The sequence below is a fragment of the Sceloporus occidentalis genome, unplaced genomic scaffold, assembly GCF_023333645.1.
Source record: "Sceloporus occidentalis isolate IW3139 unplaced genomic scaffold, rSceOcc1.0.p SCAF_177, whole genome shotgun sequence".
NCBI lineage: Eukaryota > Metazoa > Chordata > Lepidosauria > Squamata > Phrynosomatidae > Sceloporus > Sceloporus occidentalis.
The window spans coordinates 540,726-559,735 of NW_028317157.1; the positions used below are offsets into that span (position 1 = coordinate 540,726).

The following is a 19,010-nucleotide window of genomic DNA, read 5'->3' on the forward strand; positions in this document are numbered from 1 at the left end:
GACTCTGAGGCTGAGAGAGTGGGACTAGCCAAAGCTGTTTTCTTGGGAGGAATGTTGAGAGGGGGTTTACCCTTTCCAGACTCTGAGGCTGAGAGAGTGGGACTAGCCAAAGCTGTTTTCTTGGGAGGAATGTTGAGAGGGGGTTTACCCTTTCCAGCCTCTCAGACTGAGAGAGTGGGACTAGCCAAATCTTTTTTCTTGGGAGGATTGTTGAGAGGGGGTTTCCCCTTTCCATCCTCTGAGGCTGAGAGAGTGGGACTAGCCAAAGCTGTTTTCTTGGGAGGAATGTTGAGAGGGGGTTTACCCTTTCCAGCCTCTGAGGCTGAGAGAGTGGGACTAGCCAAAGCTGTTTTCTTGGGAGGAATGTTGAGAGGGGGTTTACCCTTTCCAGCCTCTGAGGCTGAGAGAGTGGGACTAGCCAAAGCTGTTTTCTTGGGCGGAATGTTGAGAGGGGGTTTACCCTTTCCAGCCTCTGAGGCTGAGAGAGTGGGACTAGCCATAGCTGTTTTCTTGGGAGGAATGTTGAGAGGGGGTTTACCCTTTCCAGCCTCTGAGGCTGAGAGAGTGGGACTAGCCAAAGCTGTTTTCTTGGGAGGAATGTTGAGAGGGGGTTTACCCTTTCCAGACTCTGAGGCTGAGAGAGTGGGACTAGCCAAAGCTGTTTTCTTGGGAGGAATGTTGAGAGGGGGTTTACCCTTTCCAGACTCTGAGGCTGAGAGAGTGGGACTAGCCAAAGCTGTTTTCTTGGGAGGAATGTTGAGAGGGGGTTTACCCTTTCCAGCCTCTGAGACTGAGAGAGTGGGACTAGCCAAATCTTTTTTCTTGGGAGGATTGTTGAGAGGGGGTTTCCCCTTTCCATCCTCTGAGGCTGAGAGAGTGGGACTAGCCAAAGCTGTTTTCTTGGGAGGAATGTTGAGAGGGGGTTTACCCTTTCCAGCCTCTGAGGCTGAGAGAGTGGGACTAGCCAAAGCTGTTTTCTTGGGAGGAATGTTGAGAGGGGGTTTACCCTTTCCAGACTCTGAGGCTGAGAGAGTGGGACTAGCCATAGCTGTTTTCTTGGGAGGAATGTTGGGAGGGGGTTTACCCTTTCCAGCCTCTGAGACTGAGAGAGTGGGACTAGCCAAAACTGTTTTCTTGGGAGGAATGTTGAGAGGGGGTTTACCCTTTCCAGCCTCTGAGACTGAGAGAGTGGGACTAGCCAAATCTTTTTTCTTGGGAGGAATGTTGAGAGGGGGTTTACCCTTTCCATCCTCTGAGACTGAGAGAGTGGGACTAGCCAAAGCTGTTTTCTTGGGAGGAATGTTGAGAGGGGGTTTCCCCTTTCCATCCTCTGAGACTGAGAGAGTGGGACTAGCCAAAGCTGTTTTCTTGGGAGGAATGTTGAGAGGGGGTTTACCCTTTCCAGCCTCTGAGGCTGAGAGAGTGGGACTAGCCAAAGCTGTTTTCTTGGGAGGAATGTTGGGAGGGGGTTTACCCTTTCCAGCCTCTGAGACTGAGAGAGTGGGACTAGCCAAATCTTTTTTCTTGGGAGGATTGTTGAGAGGGGGTTTCCCCTTTCCATCCTCTGAGACTGAGAGAGTGGGACTAGCCAAAGCTGTTTTCTTGGGAGGAATGTTGAGAGGGGGTTTACCCTTTCCAGCCTCTGAGGCTGAGAGAGTGGGACTAGCCAAAGCTGTTTTCTTGGGAGGAATGTTGAGAGGTGGTTCACCCTTGCCATCCTATGAGGTTAAGAGTGTAACTTCTCCAAGGGGTTTTCTTGGAAGGATTGTTCAGAGGGGGTTCACCCTTGCCATCCTCTGAGGCTGCAATACCTGGTTAATCTAAATGAATTTAAGTCTCCAGGACCAGATGAACTACATCAAAGGTTATTAAACGAACTGGCAAATGTAATATCCGAGCCATTGCCAATAATCTTTAAGAACTCCTTGGGGAACTTGGGAAATCTCAATAGACTGGAGGAGGTCAAACGTTGTCCCCATCTTCAAAAAGGAGGGAAGAAGGATCCCAACATTCATCGTCCAGTTAGTCTGACATCAATACCAGGAATACCAATACTCATGTCAGTGGTCAAGTTCTCTCTACAGATGTGATGGACCAGAAGGAAAAAAATATATATGAAAAAATATAGCTATTTGCCCTTAACAAGCCGGGGAGTCATTTTAGTGATCTATGAAGGATGCAAAGCTGAGTGGACTTTGAAGCTCCAATGATCAAACTAACAATGTTGTGGCTAGAGTACAGGCATTTAACTACTGTGCTACCAGGTTTCCTTTCCAAGTATGTTAAGCTAACTACGAACTCCACATAACTCAAGTCATCTTAAATCCAAGTAAAGTAACTTTACTTGTAGCTTTACTAAATGGATAGAAATCTTGGCTTGTTGAAAGTTTTAAAAGCATTTTGACCCCTTGTCATGGTTTGGTGCAGGCTTTAATTAAAGTAAAGAACTAGTCTTAAATTCAGTAAGACTCAATTGCTTGGATATTTGAAGTATAACTTTATTATGATCTAAAGAAGGAATGGGAAATAAAGTAAGAAACATGATTTACCACTGAATACTGTAACAAGAATGCAGCATTTAGATTTGTAACTCAAATGGAGAATAAACTGCAGTCCAAAACAGCTAAATTTGCAGGCCTGATATTTTTGAATTCTCTTTCAGCATCCCAAAGATTAAAGCCCATTTTCTGCTCAGATACAATAATAAAAAAGTAAACATGCTGTATCAGTAACATCACAAGACAGTTGCCTATAAAACTAGACTTCTTAAGCTGAACTCCAGCTTCATCTACAGGTCATCATCTTCATCTGGCAGTGCAGTGGTCTGAGCAATCTGGAAAATGATAAATCAAGTTTTAGTTAAATTAAAATTCCCAAATAACAACCACATAGCTATGCCAGACATTACCTGTAAATCTTGCTCATACTGAGCGGCCAGTGCTGGATCCATTACAACCTCTGGTGGTGCAAGAGCAGGCATGGCAACAAATTCCAAGTTGGGATCACCAATTAGTTTTCTTGCTAGCCAAAGAAAGGGTTTCTCAAAGTTGTAGTTACTCTTGGCTGAGATATCATAGTACTAAAGATAAACAGGGTATGGGAGGAGAAACAGAATTCATATTTATAAACTCTCTAGAAATAAATCTGTAATAAAAATAATAGAAGTATCTTAAACTAGGTTGAAGAATGCCTTTATTGTGATTACAATGTTTTACAGCTTCCTGCAGCTATATAAAGCATCACTGTTAGCGTAAAATATATTCCACAGATTACATGCTTCCTACTATTTGTGAAAACTTAATTAAACAAAGCAGAAAGTTGTATTAGTATAATTTAATCCCCACTGTGAATGTTATAATAATAACAATAGCAAATATATTTCTCTACAATTTAAGTGAACTCAGCACTCTCTAAGTAGTTTACAATCTGTAAACCAATTGCCTTCAATACGCTGGGTACTCATTTTACTGACTTATGAAAGGGTGAAAGGAGAGTAGTTCTTGGAGCCCTTGTAGTTGTAGTATTGGCATTTAAACAGCTGCTCCTATGTTACTGCCATTTGTCCTGTATACATTTCATCTTTGCATATAGGTGCACTAAAATTCTTAACTGCCTTTCATCCCTATATTATCTCCAACAGCACGCACCCGTGTCATTTGTTCAGTTCTGTCTAGAGAAGTGAGGGCCTAAGAGGAAAAACTGATTATGGAAAAAGTTTTTTTTTAAAAATAAACAGTATTGTCTCAGGATGTGAAAAAAGGTACTTCAAACCAAGTATTTATATGGTCATTCCTCAAAGCTGTTCTAAAAACGTTTTAATAATTACTGTCTGAATAAGTTTAATATACCCATCATAGTACTTTTATGTAAAGCAACATATAACACTTTATATTCTTAAAATAACAAAATAGCTTGTAACTCATAAAGGGGTGGGCAATTATGGAGGTTCCAGTTTTGCTGTGATGTCACTTTGGGCTTTGATTTTGCACCTGCCTCCACTTTTGATTGTTTCTGAGGTGTTGGGGATTCTGGGAGAGTAAATTGTCATCCAGCTTCAGACTGAGAGAGTTGGAGGCTAGACCCCATCAGGGCTGTCCAAAATAAGGCCTTCCTTCCAGTCCATCTGCCAGGCATGAGAGGGAGAGAAGATCTGGAATTTCCCCCTTTCCCACCCCCATTCCCTTCTCTTTTTGTGTCTTGTCTCTTTAGATTGTAAGCCTGAGGGCAGAATCTACTATTTATAAGCCACTCTGAGAGCCTTTAGGGCTGAAGAGTGGATTATAAATACTTCAAATAAATAATAAATTGATAAACTTCCAGATCTATATGGGAGTTAGGCGAGGCTTTAGCCAAAACAACAGGGTTCAGTGTTGCTCTTGACTACACATCCCTTCTACAAGTATTATTATAAGTCATGTGTTGTTGTTGTTTTACAAAAAAAAGTTTATTTTGCTTTTTGAAAAAGCAGATAGGAAAAAAATCCCACTGTGATTTCAAACTTCGAGAGATTTTTCCTCTCCAGCACTGTGTTTTCCTGCCAACTGATCTCAAGTGTGCAGTGGCCAACAATGCCTATTTACTTTCTTTATGAATAAAAAAGGTAAAGGGAAACTGTAAAAACTATGACGGAAAGTAAAGAATCATAGAGTTAGAAGACCACAAGGTCCATCCAGTTCAGACCTTTTCTGCCATGCAGGAAATCTCAATCAAAGAATCCCCATTGACAGATGGCTATCCAGCCTCTGTTTAAAGACCTCTAAGGAAGGAGACTCCATTGCTCTCCGAGGAAGGAGTGTGTTCCACTGTTGAACAGCCCTTACTCTCAGGATGTTCCTCCTAATGTTGAGCTGGAATCTCTTTTCCTGCAGTTTGCATCCATTGCTCCGCGTTCTAGTCTCTGGAGCAGCAGAAAACAAGCTTTCTCCCTACTCAATATGACATCCCTTCAAATACTTAAGCAGGGCTATCATATCACCTCTTAATTTTTCATGTGTAGTAAGACAGGTGTCCCCGATCCTATTATATTGGTGTTTATCACACTATACTCTTAAAGAGCTACTATTCCACTTTGACTGCTCTAGCTGCCTCCTGTTGCATTCTGGGGTTTGCAGTTTTAAGGAGGGGTATTTAGAATTCTCAGGCAGAGAACTTCTAGAGGCAGCTAGAGCAGTCAAAGTGGAATAGTAGCACTTTAAGAGTATAGTGTGATAAACATCAATGTTTATTTTTTTTCTGCCTAAGTGTCTTACATTTCCTCTTCTAAAATTTATTTGCTTAGTTTTGACCCATAATCCTTTTGAATTTTGATCCTCTCTTCTGAGTTATTAAGCCACTCCTAATTTGGTGTCATCTGGAAATTAGATAAACATGCCCACTATTCTTTCATTCAAGTGGTGGATAAAGATGTTGGCTAGAACTGGAGCCAGAACAGAACCTTATGGTACTCCACTGGTCACTTCTCTCCAGGATGAAGAAGAGGAGCACCTCTTGACTTCAGACAGTCAACCAATTACAAATCACAAAAATACAGTCGGCCTTCCTTATCCATGAATTCTGCATCCACAGATTCCATCCATGTACGGGTTAAAAATATCCCCCCCCACCCCAATGGCAAACCTTGATTTTACCTGTTTTTAAAGGAACACTACATAAACCCTCAATGTATATAGTAGAACTTGAGCATTCATGGCTTTTAGTATCCAATGGGGATCCCCAGTTGATAACAGTGGCCCACTATACTTTAGGAATCATTTCCAATCCAGTTTAATTAGATATAACACCACTCTCCTTGAGTTTACTGGAAATTATCCATGCTGCAGACTACAAAATGGGTCCCATTTGGGGAGAAAGGTGGTATACAAATAAATAAATGAATACAATATCAACTGGAAAGATAATTCTAAATGACTCTGGAAAAGGAATTATATATAATCTCATATAATCCACCCCATACAATAAGGATCTCAGAGGGACATTTACTCCTGCCAGTCAGGACTAGGTTGGCAACTGTCAGCCAGAGGACTTTCTTTCTGCTGGCCCTAGTCTGTGAAATGACCTGCTGGAAGAAACTGGATAACTAAATATGCTGTCTGAATTTAAAACTGCATTAAGGACCAGTCCGTTCTGACACACCTATCCAGGTTGTTTTGAAATTATAAATTTTAAATGATGAATTTTAAATGTGGATTGTTTTACTATGTATATCTTGTTTGGTTTTTTGTGGGTTTTTCGGGCCACATAGCCCGAAAAACCCACAAAAAACCATGGATGCCAGCCATTAAAGATCTCGGAACCAGAGTTGGAGACCGACGTCAGGAGGATATGGAGTCTTCATCATCAGAATGGACAAATGGCGCCTTTGACAAATCTAGAGGTCTGGAAGGAAGCACCGCCAACCTGACGATGGGACTTGCTCGGATCGGCTAAAGCCTTAGATGAAGGAGTTGCTGCAGTAGGATTCTTACCGGCCTTTGAAGGTTCCACGCTCTCCGTGGCCTGCCTAGGCCTCTTGGAGACCGGGTCCGGATCGAAGAGGGCCTCAGTGGGCATAATCTGTGAGGCTTCCACAGCACTATGCTTCCTCTTCCTTGATTTAGTAGAGTCCCAGTCCTCCCGGTACTGGGTTGGCACTGAAGCCGGATCAGATGACTGGTGTTTGACATTTTTGGAAGAAGGTCTAGAGGCCGAAGATTCGGGGTTAGACGGCTTGGCTGTCCTAGAGGACACTTCAAGGTCCGATGACTTAGGTCTCTTAGAGGAGTCTTTTGAACCCGAAGAAGGTCCAGGGACCGAGGGTTCGATAACGGAACCATGCCTCTTTGATGGTTCCTTGGGAGTCGATGCGGACTTATGGCTGGGAGTTCCAATCGAGGCCTTGGAACTGGTACCACCAGAAGAAGCCTTGTCTTTCCCAGCCCAGGCCGCGGTGGAATCCATGGCAGAGCCGTCAGTATCTGAAGATTTCTGGGGGTGTTTGGAGGGCTTGGAGGTGGCACTGGATACCTCAGGACCGTGGGCCACAGAGATGGCAGCACTGAGCTCAGGGGAGCCACGGACCGCGGTGGCAATAGGAGCGGAGGACACACTGGACGGACTGCTGCAAACGGGGCCGGTGACAGTCGAAGCCAAAGCCGTCAGAGCAGAAGGCCGGGAACCCCCCTCCTTAGGCTTCTTCAGGACGCCCTGGACAATTGCCGAAGTTAGGCGGGACTCACGGTTTTTCCTGGCTTGGGATGTGAGCAACTTGCAGAGCAGGCAGGCCTTAATGTCGTGGCCGCTTCCCAGGCAGAGAAGACAGAAGGAGTGAGGGTCCTGGATCGGCACCTTGCCACCACATACGTCACACTTCTTAAACAGGGCCAGTGACATGGCAAGCAAACGGAGGTTGAAGTCGAAAGCGAAGCTGAAGTCAAAAACAAGACGAGAGGTCAACGATGCACGGGGAGATTAGAGCAAACAGTGGTCAGGAAAACGGTCCGAGGTCAAAAATATCCAATGATTCAGTCAAAACAGAAGCTAGCAAAAAGCGAGCGAAGTTCCTTACAGCAGCTAACGCGGCGGAAAAAAGGAACTGCGGAAAAGAGCGAGAATGCAGGGGCCTTATAATGGGTGGGCGGAGTTACCGCCAAAAAGTTTCCATATGTTGCATAGTGTACTTTGCCCAGTGATTCTAGAAGTTTCCGAACAGCATTGCACAGGCAAACCCATTTGTATGATTCGCAGACACCACAAAGAAGCAGCCTATATTTTGTTTGTTTTTTTAAACTCATGTGTTTAAGTTATGTTGGTCTGCTGTTCTTCTTTCCTCAATCCATGAAGAAAGGTGGATAAGAAATTATAAGTGCTATTACTGTTGTTATACAGTCATCCCTCTGTTGTTGCGGACTTCAAATTGATACCAAATTAGGAGGAGTCCCTTGCCCATATGTGGGCAGCAATGGAAGGAGCCAAACTGGGGAGTGTGGCGCCATTCAAGCCAATTGGGCTTGAATATTAATGATTTTCCATTTTCACAGGGGGGATCCTAAATAGATCCCCCATGAAATGGAGGGGCTACTATATTCTAGAATCCTGAATTATAGAAGGACAGGTTGCTTACCTGTAACAGTATTTCTTTGAGTGGTCATCTGCGAATACATACAAATGGGTTTTACTGCGCCTGCGCAGTGCTGTTCGGATACTTCTAGAATCACTGGGCAAAGTACACTTTGCAACATATAGCAACTTTTTGGCGGTAACTCTGCCCACCCTTTATAAGGCCCCTGCCTTCTCACTCTTTCCCCAGTTCCGAAGTTTTTCGCCGCGTGAGCGACATGAGAATGAGCCAACAAAGAGCAGGACACTGAGGGGAGGATGGGCGTGATTTGTATGTATTCGTAGATGACCACTCAAAGAAATACTGTTACAGGTAAGCAACCTGTCCTTCTTCTTCGTGGTCTCTGCGAATCATACAAATGGGTTTAGACTGACAAGCTTAGGTAAGTGGCGGAGGGAGTGTCCAGACACCAAATAAGGTTCAAGCAAAGGATTTTTATTGCTCATAATAACTGTTTGAACCAAACAGAGTAATCAGTCTTGTTTTTAAATGCATATAATAAACTGCTTGAAACCAACAAATTTAGTCAGTCTTCTTTTTAAAGTACCCCATAACAGCCAGTGCACAACAGGGCACAGCCTGACAGCATGAATGAGGTAATGCATAGCATCAAGTCGTGGAGTCACACGACTTAAACAGACCAAACAAGGACAAACAGGTATGATTCACACAACACAGTGTCATAGTCAAGAATGTAAACAGATAAATAACATGACCATTCCCTGAACAAGGGAATGCAAACCTTGAGATGGACAGAATGCATGTATATCAACAATTTTTAGTGTAAACCTGACACCAATACTGCCCTACCAAACGCTGCATCCCGTTTGGCTCTAGTGTCCAGCCTGTAATGCTTAATAAATGTCATCGGCTGGGACCAAACAGCAGCTTTGCAGACATCCTCCAAGGACACCCCAGCCAAAAAAGCGGAGGATGCTGCTACCGCCCTGGTAGTGTGAGACCGTAAACTGGTTGGTAGAGGCCTGCCCAATAGTTAATAGCAGAGGTGGATGGTACCAGCCACCCATTTTGAAAACCTCTGCGGGGACACCAGCAGCCCCTTCTTTGGTTCTGAGTAGCACTGGAACAGTCTCTCAGACCAGCTGGAACCCGCAGTTCTGTCCAAATAGAAGGCCAACGCCCTTCTAACGTCCAAAGTGTGTAAAGTCTGTTCGACCTCCGTCGTTGGGTTCGAGGCCAGGGTAGGCAACACAATGTCCTGACACAAATGAAAAGCCGACATCATCTTCGGCAAGAAGGTAATATCGGTACGGAAGATCACCTTGTCCCTATGAAACCTCAAAAATGGTTGGTCTCTCCGTAAAGCACAAAGTTTGCCCGCGCAGCAGGCAGAAGTGATAGCCACCAGGAAAGCAGTCTTCCAGGTTAAAAGTCTCAAGTTCATTGTGGCCGTCGGCTCGAAGGGCTTGGATTGCAAGGCCGACAGTACATCATCCAAGCTCCAAGCCGGAGTAGGTACCGACACCAGAGGGTAAAGGTTTCCACAACCCTTTAGGAAACCCTTCACCAAGGGGTCCCTGAAAAAGGAATGTTTGTCCCCAAACTGGAAACGGGAACAAATAGCAGACAAGTAGCACTTGATGGAGGTAAGGCAGAGCCTGGCCTCCAAGAGTGCCATCAGAAACTCCAGTACTACCGGAGTGGTAACTTGGCTAGGGGAGAGGTCCTTCTCAGCCAGGAACCGGAGAAATTTCTTCCATTTGGAGGCGTAGGACCTACGGGTGGAAGGCTTTTGGGCTGCGCGGATCACCCTCCGCACCGAGTCTGGCAGTGCTGCTAAGTATGGAGCCTCCAGGCCACCAGCGGCAGGTGATCTATGTCTGGATGTCGGACTCGCCCATCCTGGATCGTGAGCAGGTCTGGGCGAAAGTCGATGCGGAGGTAGGTTCTCCTTGACAGGTGTAGCAGAGATGGGAACCAAGGCTGCCTGGGCCACCACGGTGTGATGAGGATCACATCCGACCAGTCTGTTGTCATCCTGGACACCACTCGGACGATCAACGGGAACGGAGGGAATGCGTAGAGCATCTCTCCCGACCACTGAAAGGCGAACACGTCTCCGAGGGAGTTCCTGCTGTGCATCCTGGAACAGAACCGGGGACAGGTTCTGTCGGTCGCGAAGAGGTCGATCCGAGGGGTTCCCCATCGGTCAAATATCTCACCCACCATGTCCGGGTGAAGCCTCTATTCGTGCGACACTGATGATGACCTGCTGAGCTGGTCTGCTAAGTCGTTGTCCTCTCCTGGGAGGTGCACCGCCTGGAGCAGGATTCGTCTCGGAATGCACCAATTCCAAATTCGTACGGTTATGTCCAACAGTGTCTCGGACTTGGTTCCTCCCTGTTTGTTTATATAGTAAAGGACTGTCGTGTTGTCCGTTCTGAGGAGAACCACCTTGTCAGTCAGGGTTGGCTCGAACGATCTCAGAGATTTCTCCACAGCCAACATCTCGAGGGTGTTTATGTGGAGGGCTTTTTCTTCCTGGGACCACTTCCCCTGACAATTAAGTCCAGAAGATGTGCGCCCCAACCTTCTCGGGATGCATCCGTTGTTAAGGTCATCGGGTTGAGGCGGAGAAAACGGCAAGCCGATGCGGACGTTTTGGGCGTTTACCCACCATCTGAGGGAGGAAGCTATTGGCCTTGGGACCGTGAGCCATTTGTACGGCGGGTCCGTCATCGGGTCGAAGACTGTCAGGAACCATGCCTGGAGCGGCCGAAGACGCAGCCTCGCCCACAGAGTCACGAAGGTCGTCGAAGCCATATGGCCCAAGGCTACCTGAACGTCTCTGGCTCTGATCCTCCTGTAGGTCAAGAGCGGCTGTACGGAGGCTAGCAGCGCCTCGAAACGGTCCGGAGGGAGATAAGCTGTGCAAGTGTCGGCATCTAAGACGGCCCCTATGAGCTTGACCCGTCTGGAAGGGGTGAGGTGCGACTTTTCCATGTTGAACAACAGGCCGAGTGAGCCGAGAAGAGTTAAGGTGAAGTTGATGGCCTCCAGGAGGTCCCCTTCCGAAGCGGCCGCTAGGAGCCAGTCGTCCAGGTACGGGAACACCCTGTAGCCTCTCTGGTGGAGGTAAGCCACTACCGGTGCGAGGCACTTGGTGAAGACTCTCGGTGCTGTCGCCAGCCCAAAGGGGAGGACGTTGTACTTGTAGATGTCAGAGCCGACGGCGAAGGTGAGGAATCTCCTGTGGGACTCCCGGATCCCGACATGGAAGTAGGCATCCTTGAGATCGATGGTCGCGAACCACAGTCCCTGGTGGAGAAGAGGCAGGATAGAAGCCAAAGTTACCATTCAAAACCGACGATAGTGAAGGAAAAAGTTCAAGTTTCTCAGATCCAGGATGGGTCTAACCCCTCCATCCGGCTTTGGCACTATAAAGTATCTTGAGAAAAATGCCCTTGAAAGGTGGCTGGTCGGCACCGGGGAAATGGCCCCTTTAGCCAATAACGAGCGCACTTTGTCGAGAAGGGTGTCCGAGGGTGAGGTGGAAATAAAGGCTTTTGTTGGCGGGAGCTCCTTGAACTCGAGGGCATAGCCCCTACGGACAATGTTAAGGGCCCAAGAGTCTGTGGTTATAGAAGCCCAGGTGTTAGCAAAGGGCCTCAAGATGTCTAAAAAGGAGGAGAAATGATGAAGCGCACTGGAACACTTCAGGACCTTTTCTTGGATTAGTCCGACTCCTGCCGGCAAGGTTTACGGTACCATGCAGGAGGGCCCCGTCTGCCCGAGGAGGAGGAAGATTGCGAGGGATACCTAGGTCGCTGGGTTCCCTGCTGCTGTCCTTGTCGGTCCTGATGGAACGATCTAAAAGACTGGCCCTGAGACTGCCAGGGGCGCTGCCTTCTCCTGAACTGTTGTGTGGAGGAGGAACACATACCTTGTCTCTTGGCTGCGACCTTCATCTTAAATTTCCTGTTGAGATGGTCGTTGGTCTCGGAGTTGAACAGGCCAGACTCATCTATCGGCATCTCCTCTATAGCTGCCTTTACCCCCGGGGTCAAGTCGGTGCCACGAAGCCATGCATGGCGGCATAGAGCCATAGAGGCCGACATTGCTCTACCCGCACAATCAGTCACATTACGGGACGCCGTAATGAGCCAACCCCCAACGGAGTGGGTCTCGTACCTGATCTCGACCAGCTTGCATTGTGCCTCATCCGGGATGTCCGGGATCTGGAGTGAAATGTCCTCCATCAGGGCTTGGACGTAGGCCTCCATCAGGGCTTGGACGTAGGCATGTAGCGTAATTAATGGCTTTCACCGCCAACGATGCCGCCGAGTAGGTTTTCTTAGTCAGTCCGTCTATCTTGTGGGCCTCACGGTCAACCGGCAAAGTAGCTTGTTTGTGAGTGGAAGCCAGCTGAGCTCCCTCAACAATTGCCGAATTCTGCCTTGGGTGGCTAGCCAGCCTTGAACAGCTCTTTGGAGAGACCCTGTACAGGGACTCAATCTTCCTGGAGGTTCCCACCAATGAAGCTGGAGAGTCCCATGATTTCTTAATAATCGTCTCCAGAGATGGCAAGAGTGGGATGGACGGTGGCGTTTGCATGCGCCCATGGACACGATGCTTGACTGGGTCCTTTGCTGCCTCCTCCGGGTACTCCAGATCGATGTCGAGGGCCCTGGACATCTTAATTACATGTTCATTAAAGGTCCGGAGATCATCCGTTGGGGAGGCTGGTTCTGGACGGTGCATACTCTGCGGGGAATCTTGAGGAGAGAAGTCATCATCAGAAGGGTTCTTGGAGAATAGAACCACTTCGGGTTCAGAGCCGGTATTGGACTGGATAGGTATTACCATGTCATCGTCTGGCTCATGCAGAAGGTTCTCCAGCCGGGCCCGTGGTTCTTAGTGCTTTGACACTGGTTCCAACGTTGTCGGCTTCGACGGCTTTGACAACGTAGGCCATGTGGGTTGGGTGCAAACCTTACGGGCATGACGTCCCTCCTCGAATTTTCAGAAAGCCGTCTCTCTCGGAACCGCCATGTAGAAGCAACCCGTATCGGAGTCGTAAAACACATTGGGGTCCTCCGGGTGCTTGGGATCAGCGGGGGCTTCAGCAGAGTGGCAAGGAACCAGAGTTGGTGAACGATGCCGTCTGAGCGAGGTGCGGTCCTAGTCCAGGTCCTCCATGGGCACTGTGGAGATACCGGACAGGCTGGGGATCGGTTCATCTTCCTGTCAGGATGGGGTCCGACTCCGTTCCCGTGGCCTCATCTGGGGCACCAGAACCGGTGTGGAATCCAGCTGGGTTGGGGCCCTAGACGACTGGTCGGTGACTTTAGGAGTTCCCTTTAACAGAGGGTCTCTGGATGGTTTGGTCTTCTTTGGTGAAGATGGGGACCTCTCTGGCACCTTAGACTTTCTCTTCGGGGCTCTCGGGGCCTCGGGAGGGAAGAAAGGGATGACCTGAAGGTCAGAGATGACAGGCCCCAGTTTGGGAGTCTTGTCTGTCTTTTTGGAGACAGCAAAAAAAAAGGAAACTGGGAGGTGATGCCCTAAACGAAGAAGCAAATGGAAAAACACTGAGTTTAGGGGAAATGAAGCTAAAAAACTGTAATTTTATTGGAACAATATGTTGAATACTAAAATAAGAGTTAAAACCTGCTGTGAGGCTTAAACTGGCTCGTAAGCCACACTTAATAAGTTAATAGGCTGGAGCTGGGCTTGAAAACTGCAATTCCCAAAATAATACAAAACTATAACAATTCCTCTGTGTCTCACACCTTGTATAGAAATGAGTACACACAATATTATTATAGTTGCAGAGTGCACCGACAGAGGCTTGGATGGAAAGGGATATACAGTATGCCTAAAGCAGATAAAAGTGTACAAAAGATTCTGAAGATTTTGATTCTAGACAGTGATTCTAGAAGTATCCAAACAGCATTGTGCAGACGCAGTAAAACCCATTTGTATGATTCGCAGAGACCACGAAGAAGAAGAGGAATATAATTTCCATATAACTACATCAGCAACTAGTTTCTTGCTTAGTCTTTCAGTTGTATTTTTATTTAATTTTTGTTGTAAATTCATTTATTTAATTAAAATAATTATTAAGATTGTTTTTATGGCAAATTATCTCAAAGTAGTAATGATTACTTTAAATTTTATGTGTGATGTTAATATTGTTTTACTCTGTTGAATTGTTTTAAGTTTTTTTGCAGTCTACTTTGAGTCTTTCACTTTTAAATAACATTTTCACTATAAATCTTGCTCTTACCTGCAGGTTCTTCTTTCGATGAAACACAATTGACTTTGCTTTGACTTTTCTGTCTTTTATATCCACTTTGTTGCCACATAAAACTATGGGGATGTTCTCACACACTCGTACCAAATCTCTATGCCAGTTGGGTACATTCTTGTATGTAACTCTTGATGTGACATCAAACATGATGATGGCACACTGAGCTGAAAATTAATTTTGTTGTGTATTAACACTAGTATGATCCATGAAATGTAAAACTGAGAAATCAAGTTCTAATATCATCTGATTATTTACCCCCCACTCCACGAAAAACACTCTACATCAACTTACAATCTATTTTTGTGGTTCTGAAAAAGTGTGGCAGGAACATCCCTCCAGGGAATTCTTCCAGAGGGGAGCAGAACTTGAAGACTCTCCTCTTCCTCTTTCCAAACTTTTTTATGTAAAATGTATACATATGTTGAGTTAAATATTTAATTTACTTAAATAAAATTCTCATAATTTAAATGTTGTTACCTTATAAAATTTTAAAATATGAATATACATAAATGTGCAAATAAAAATATGTACACTAAATAAACAAAATATTTTTATTAAGAAACTATATTCAGTGAATGGGTGGTGGTGGTGGTGAGTCTGCATGTAGATATAATGGGAAGTCACAAGGGTAAAATGCTGGAGTACGACTGGCCTAGTACTTAAACAATGCTTCATTGCCTTTAGAACAGCTCATAATAATAATTTAATAATTTGTTTTATTTATATACCGCTATTCCAAAGATCATAGCGGTGAACAGCAAGTAAGCTAATTAGCAAGTAAGCTAATTTGCCCCCAACAGCCTGGGTACTCATTTTAGCGACCTTGGAAGGATGCAAGCCTGAGTCGAGCTTGGGCCCTTTTGCTGATCTTGAACTCGCAACCTTGTGGTTTCAAATGAATGGCTGCAGTACAGGCATTGAACCACTGAGCCACCAGGGCGCATAACATAACATATTGTTTATTGATTAGCCCTCAGGCCATATCAAAATAACACAAAGCAGATAAAACATGCTTTAAAATTCTGTAGAAGGTCTATAGAAATTTAAAAAGCTAAATATAATAAATCTGAAGTATGAATAAAATACCATACAGATACCATCTGAATGCAAAAAAAAAAAAAAAAAAAAAAAAAAAAAAAAAAAAACCCATAAATGAAACAAAATAATAAAACCTCAGAACAGCTGCATTTTGATTATTAAGAAACTTTTTGCTGTTGTAATTGCCCATAACTCAACTTCAACTTCCTCTGTTTCTATTCCCCTGAACCTTTGCTAGAATTATTGTCTTTTCCAGTGATTCATGGATTCTCATAATGTGGCCTTAAAGTATGACAGCCTCAATTTAATCATCTTGGCATCTAGAGAGTTCAGGCTTGATCTGTTCTATAACACATTTGCTTGTCTTCTTGGCCATCAATAGTATTTTCAGTACTCTTCTCCAGCACATCTCAAATTAGTTGATTTTATTCCTGTCAACTTTTTTTTTTTACTGTCCAGCTCTCATCTGTACATGGTGATGGGCAATACAATGGCTTAAACTATTGTCACTTTAGTATTCAGAGTTCTGTCCTTACATTTTATTATTTTCTCCAGTTCTTCCACAGCTTTCCATTCCTATTCTAATTTCTTAACTGCAGTCTCCAATCTGATCAACATTTGAGCTAAGATATGGGAAATCTTTGAGTATTTCAATTTTCTTGTCTAGGAAAAATTAACGGAGATCTTCTGTCTTCATTCAGGGAAAGAAGAGGCTGACAAGACTTCCTTTTGGTCCATGTGGGACCAAAAGGAATTATCCCTTCCTTTTGGTCCATGTGGGAACTGATGATACTGCATGACACAGCCTTCAGAACATCAGAAGGGATTATAAGGCTTTGGGTAATAATAATAATAATAATAATAATAATAGGATTTATTTATATGCCACCCAATCACTGGGAATCTGGGCAGCTTACAACAGAGGGGATAATAAGACGGTTCCCTGCCCTCAGGCTTACAATCTAAAAAGACACGACACAAAATAAGGGAATGGTGGAGGGAGGGGATCAGGTCCAGCAGTTCTTCTCTCCCTCTGAGGCCTGGACTAAGCAGATGGACTGGAGGGAGGGCTCTTCTTCTTCAGGCTAGCCCTCATGGAGCTGGGCCTGCCTGGTCAACTCCCTTGCAGGTCGGAGGATGACAGTTAAGGAGGGAGGAGTCTCTTCTTCCAGGCTAGCCCTGATGGATCTGGGCCAGCCTATTATCTCCCTCATATGCTGAAAGATGACAGTTATGGAGGGAGGAGCCTCTTTCTTCAGGCTAGCCCTGATGGAACTGGACCAGTGTATTCTCTCCTTCATAGGCCGAAAGACGACAGTTAAGGAGGGAAGAGTGGGTAGGAAGTTGAAAGAGATGGATGCACAGGCTGTCATCTCATCTCTTCTCCCAGTCAAAGGGCATGGTCCAGGAAGGAAGAAGAAAATAGTGGATGTGAACAACTGTGAACAGATGGTGCTGCCAAGAACGATTTGGATTCTTCGATCATGAACTGCGGTTCCATGAAGAGGGACTTCTGGCAAAAGATGGGTTGCATCTCACGCCAGTTGGAAGAAACGTTTTTGCCAATAATGTCAAGAATTTGATCAGGAGGGCTTTAAACTGAGTTTCGTGGAGGAGGGAGACAATATTAAGGAAGGCGAAAGGGATGGAGCAAATACTCAAACTATCATAGAATCCTAGAGTTGGAAGAGACCACAAGGGCCATCCAGTCCAGCCTTATTTGCCTCAGTCTTCTCAGAAAAAGAAAAGAGTGCTCAACCTGAGGATAATGGAGCAGAGGACAGAATAAAGGAATTTCAGCACAGAATAAGTAAAGAGATAGTTAATCTAAATGAATATAAGTGTACAGGACTTGATGAACTACATCCAAGGGTATTAAAAGAACTGGCAAATATTAAGAAAAAGAGCCCTCCTTCCAGTCCATCTGCCTTGGCCCAGGCCTCAGAGGGAGAGAAGAATATAATTTCCATATAACTACATCAGCAACTAGTTTCTTGCTTAGTCTTTCAGTTGTATTTTTATTTAATTTTTTGTTGTAAATTTATTTATTTAATTAAATGTCATGGGAAACCTTGTCAAAGGCCTTACTGAAATCAAGATCTACTATATCCACAGCATTCCCTTCATCTACCAAGCTGGTAATTTTATCAAAGAAAGAGATTAGATTTGTCTGGCATGACTTCTTTCTCTGAAACCCGTGTTGACTTTTTGTGATTCTGGCATTGCCTTCTAGACTCTCTGTTTAATGTTTAAGGATCTGCTCCAGAATCTTTCCTGGTATTGATGTCAGACTAACTGGACGATAATTGTTGGGATGCTCTTTCCCCCCCCTTTTTGAAGATAGGGACATTGTTTGCCCTCCTCCAGTCTGCTGGGATTTCTCCTGTTTTCCAGGAGTTTTCAAATATGATTGCCAATGGCTCCGATATTACATTTGCCAGTTCTTTTAGTACCCTTGGATGTAGTTCATCTGGTCCTGGAGACTTAAATTCATTTAGATTAACAAGGTATTCCTCTACTCAAACCGGCTTCCGGGCGGGCTATGGGGTTGAGACTGCCATGGTCGCCTTAGTCGATGATCTCCGTCTGGCCATGGACAGGGGTAGTGCTCTTGGACATCTCATGGACAGGGGTAGTGCTCTTGGACATCTCTGCGGCCTTCGATACCATCAACCATGGTATCCTTCTGGATCGCCTGGGGGAGTTGGGTATCGGGGGCACTGCTCTGCAGTGGTTCCATTCCTACCTCTCAGGCAGATTCCAGATGGTGGAGCTGGGGGACTGTCGCTCCGATAAGAGGGCCCTTACATCTGGGGTCCCTCAGGGAGCGATTTTGTCCCCTATGCTATTCAACATTTACATGAAGCCTCTGGGAGAGTTCATCCGGAGGCACGGGGCGTGGTGTTATCAGTACGCTGATGACACCCAAATAGTCTTCTCTCTGTCTCCAACTGATGCAGTGTCTAGGGATGGCATCTCTCCGCTCAATGCCTGTCTGGAGTTGGTAATGGGCTGGATGAATCCAGAGAAAACGGAAGTACTTGTGATAAGCTCCCCCGGTCCCGGGAAGGAAATTTGTCCACCCGTCCTGAACGGGGTCACGCTCCCCGTGAAGGACACAGTTCGCAGTCTGGGGGTGCTTCTGGACTCGTCGCTTCACCTGACTCCTCAGGTGGATGCGACAGTTAGAAGTGCCTGTTATCAGCTTCGGCTGATACGCCAGCTGCGACCCTTCCTGGGTCGGGGGGGACCTTGAAACAGTGGTACATGCACTGGTAACCTCTTGACTTGATTTCTGTAATGCGCTCTACATGGGGCAACCCTTGTACCAAACTCAGAAGCTACAGTTGGTTCAGAATATGGCAGCAAGACTAGTCACTCGCAGCTCCAGGGCCAGCCACATAACACCTATATTGAAAGATCTGCATTGGCTGCCAGTCCGCTTCCGGGCGCAATACAAGGTGTTGGTTGTTACCTATAAAGCCCTAAATGGCTTGGGCCCAGAGTACTTGGAGGACTGCTTCTCCCCATATAATCTGCCCCGCACTCTCAGGTCGGGTGGGAGACAACTTTTGAGAGTTCCTAAGGTGAAATATACAGCGT

The 19,010-nt window shown here is 45.5% G+C and overlaps 1 protein-coding gene across 4 annotated transcripts in view; it reads right to left on the reverse strand.

Moving 5' to 3' along the window:
* Positions 1-2,502: 2,502 nt before the first annotated feature.
* Positions 2,503-19,010, reverse strand: part of LOC149278880 (GTP-binding nuclear protein Ran-like) — a 37,190-nt gene continuing 20,682 nt past the window's right edge. Inside the window, exons 4-6 of one of the 4 annotated variants that reach the window (XM_089501641.1) lie at positions 14,346-14,533; positions 2,909-3,079; positions 2,504-2,833 (exon numbers count right to left, since the gene is read on the reverse strand). In XM_089501641.1, coding sequence (XP_089357767.1) covers positions 2,789-2,833; positions 2,909-3,079; positions 14,346-14,533 — 404 coding nt within the window. In that variant the 3' untranslated portion in view covers positions 2,504-2,788. Of the gene's footprint in view, positions 3,080-6,239; positions 7,403-14,345; positions 14,534-19,010 lie in introns of those variants that run through there. The other 3 variants (XM_089501640.1, XM_089501642.1, XM_089501639.1) reach the window with 3 other exon arrangements.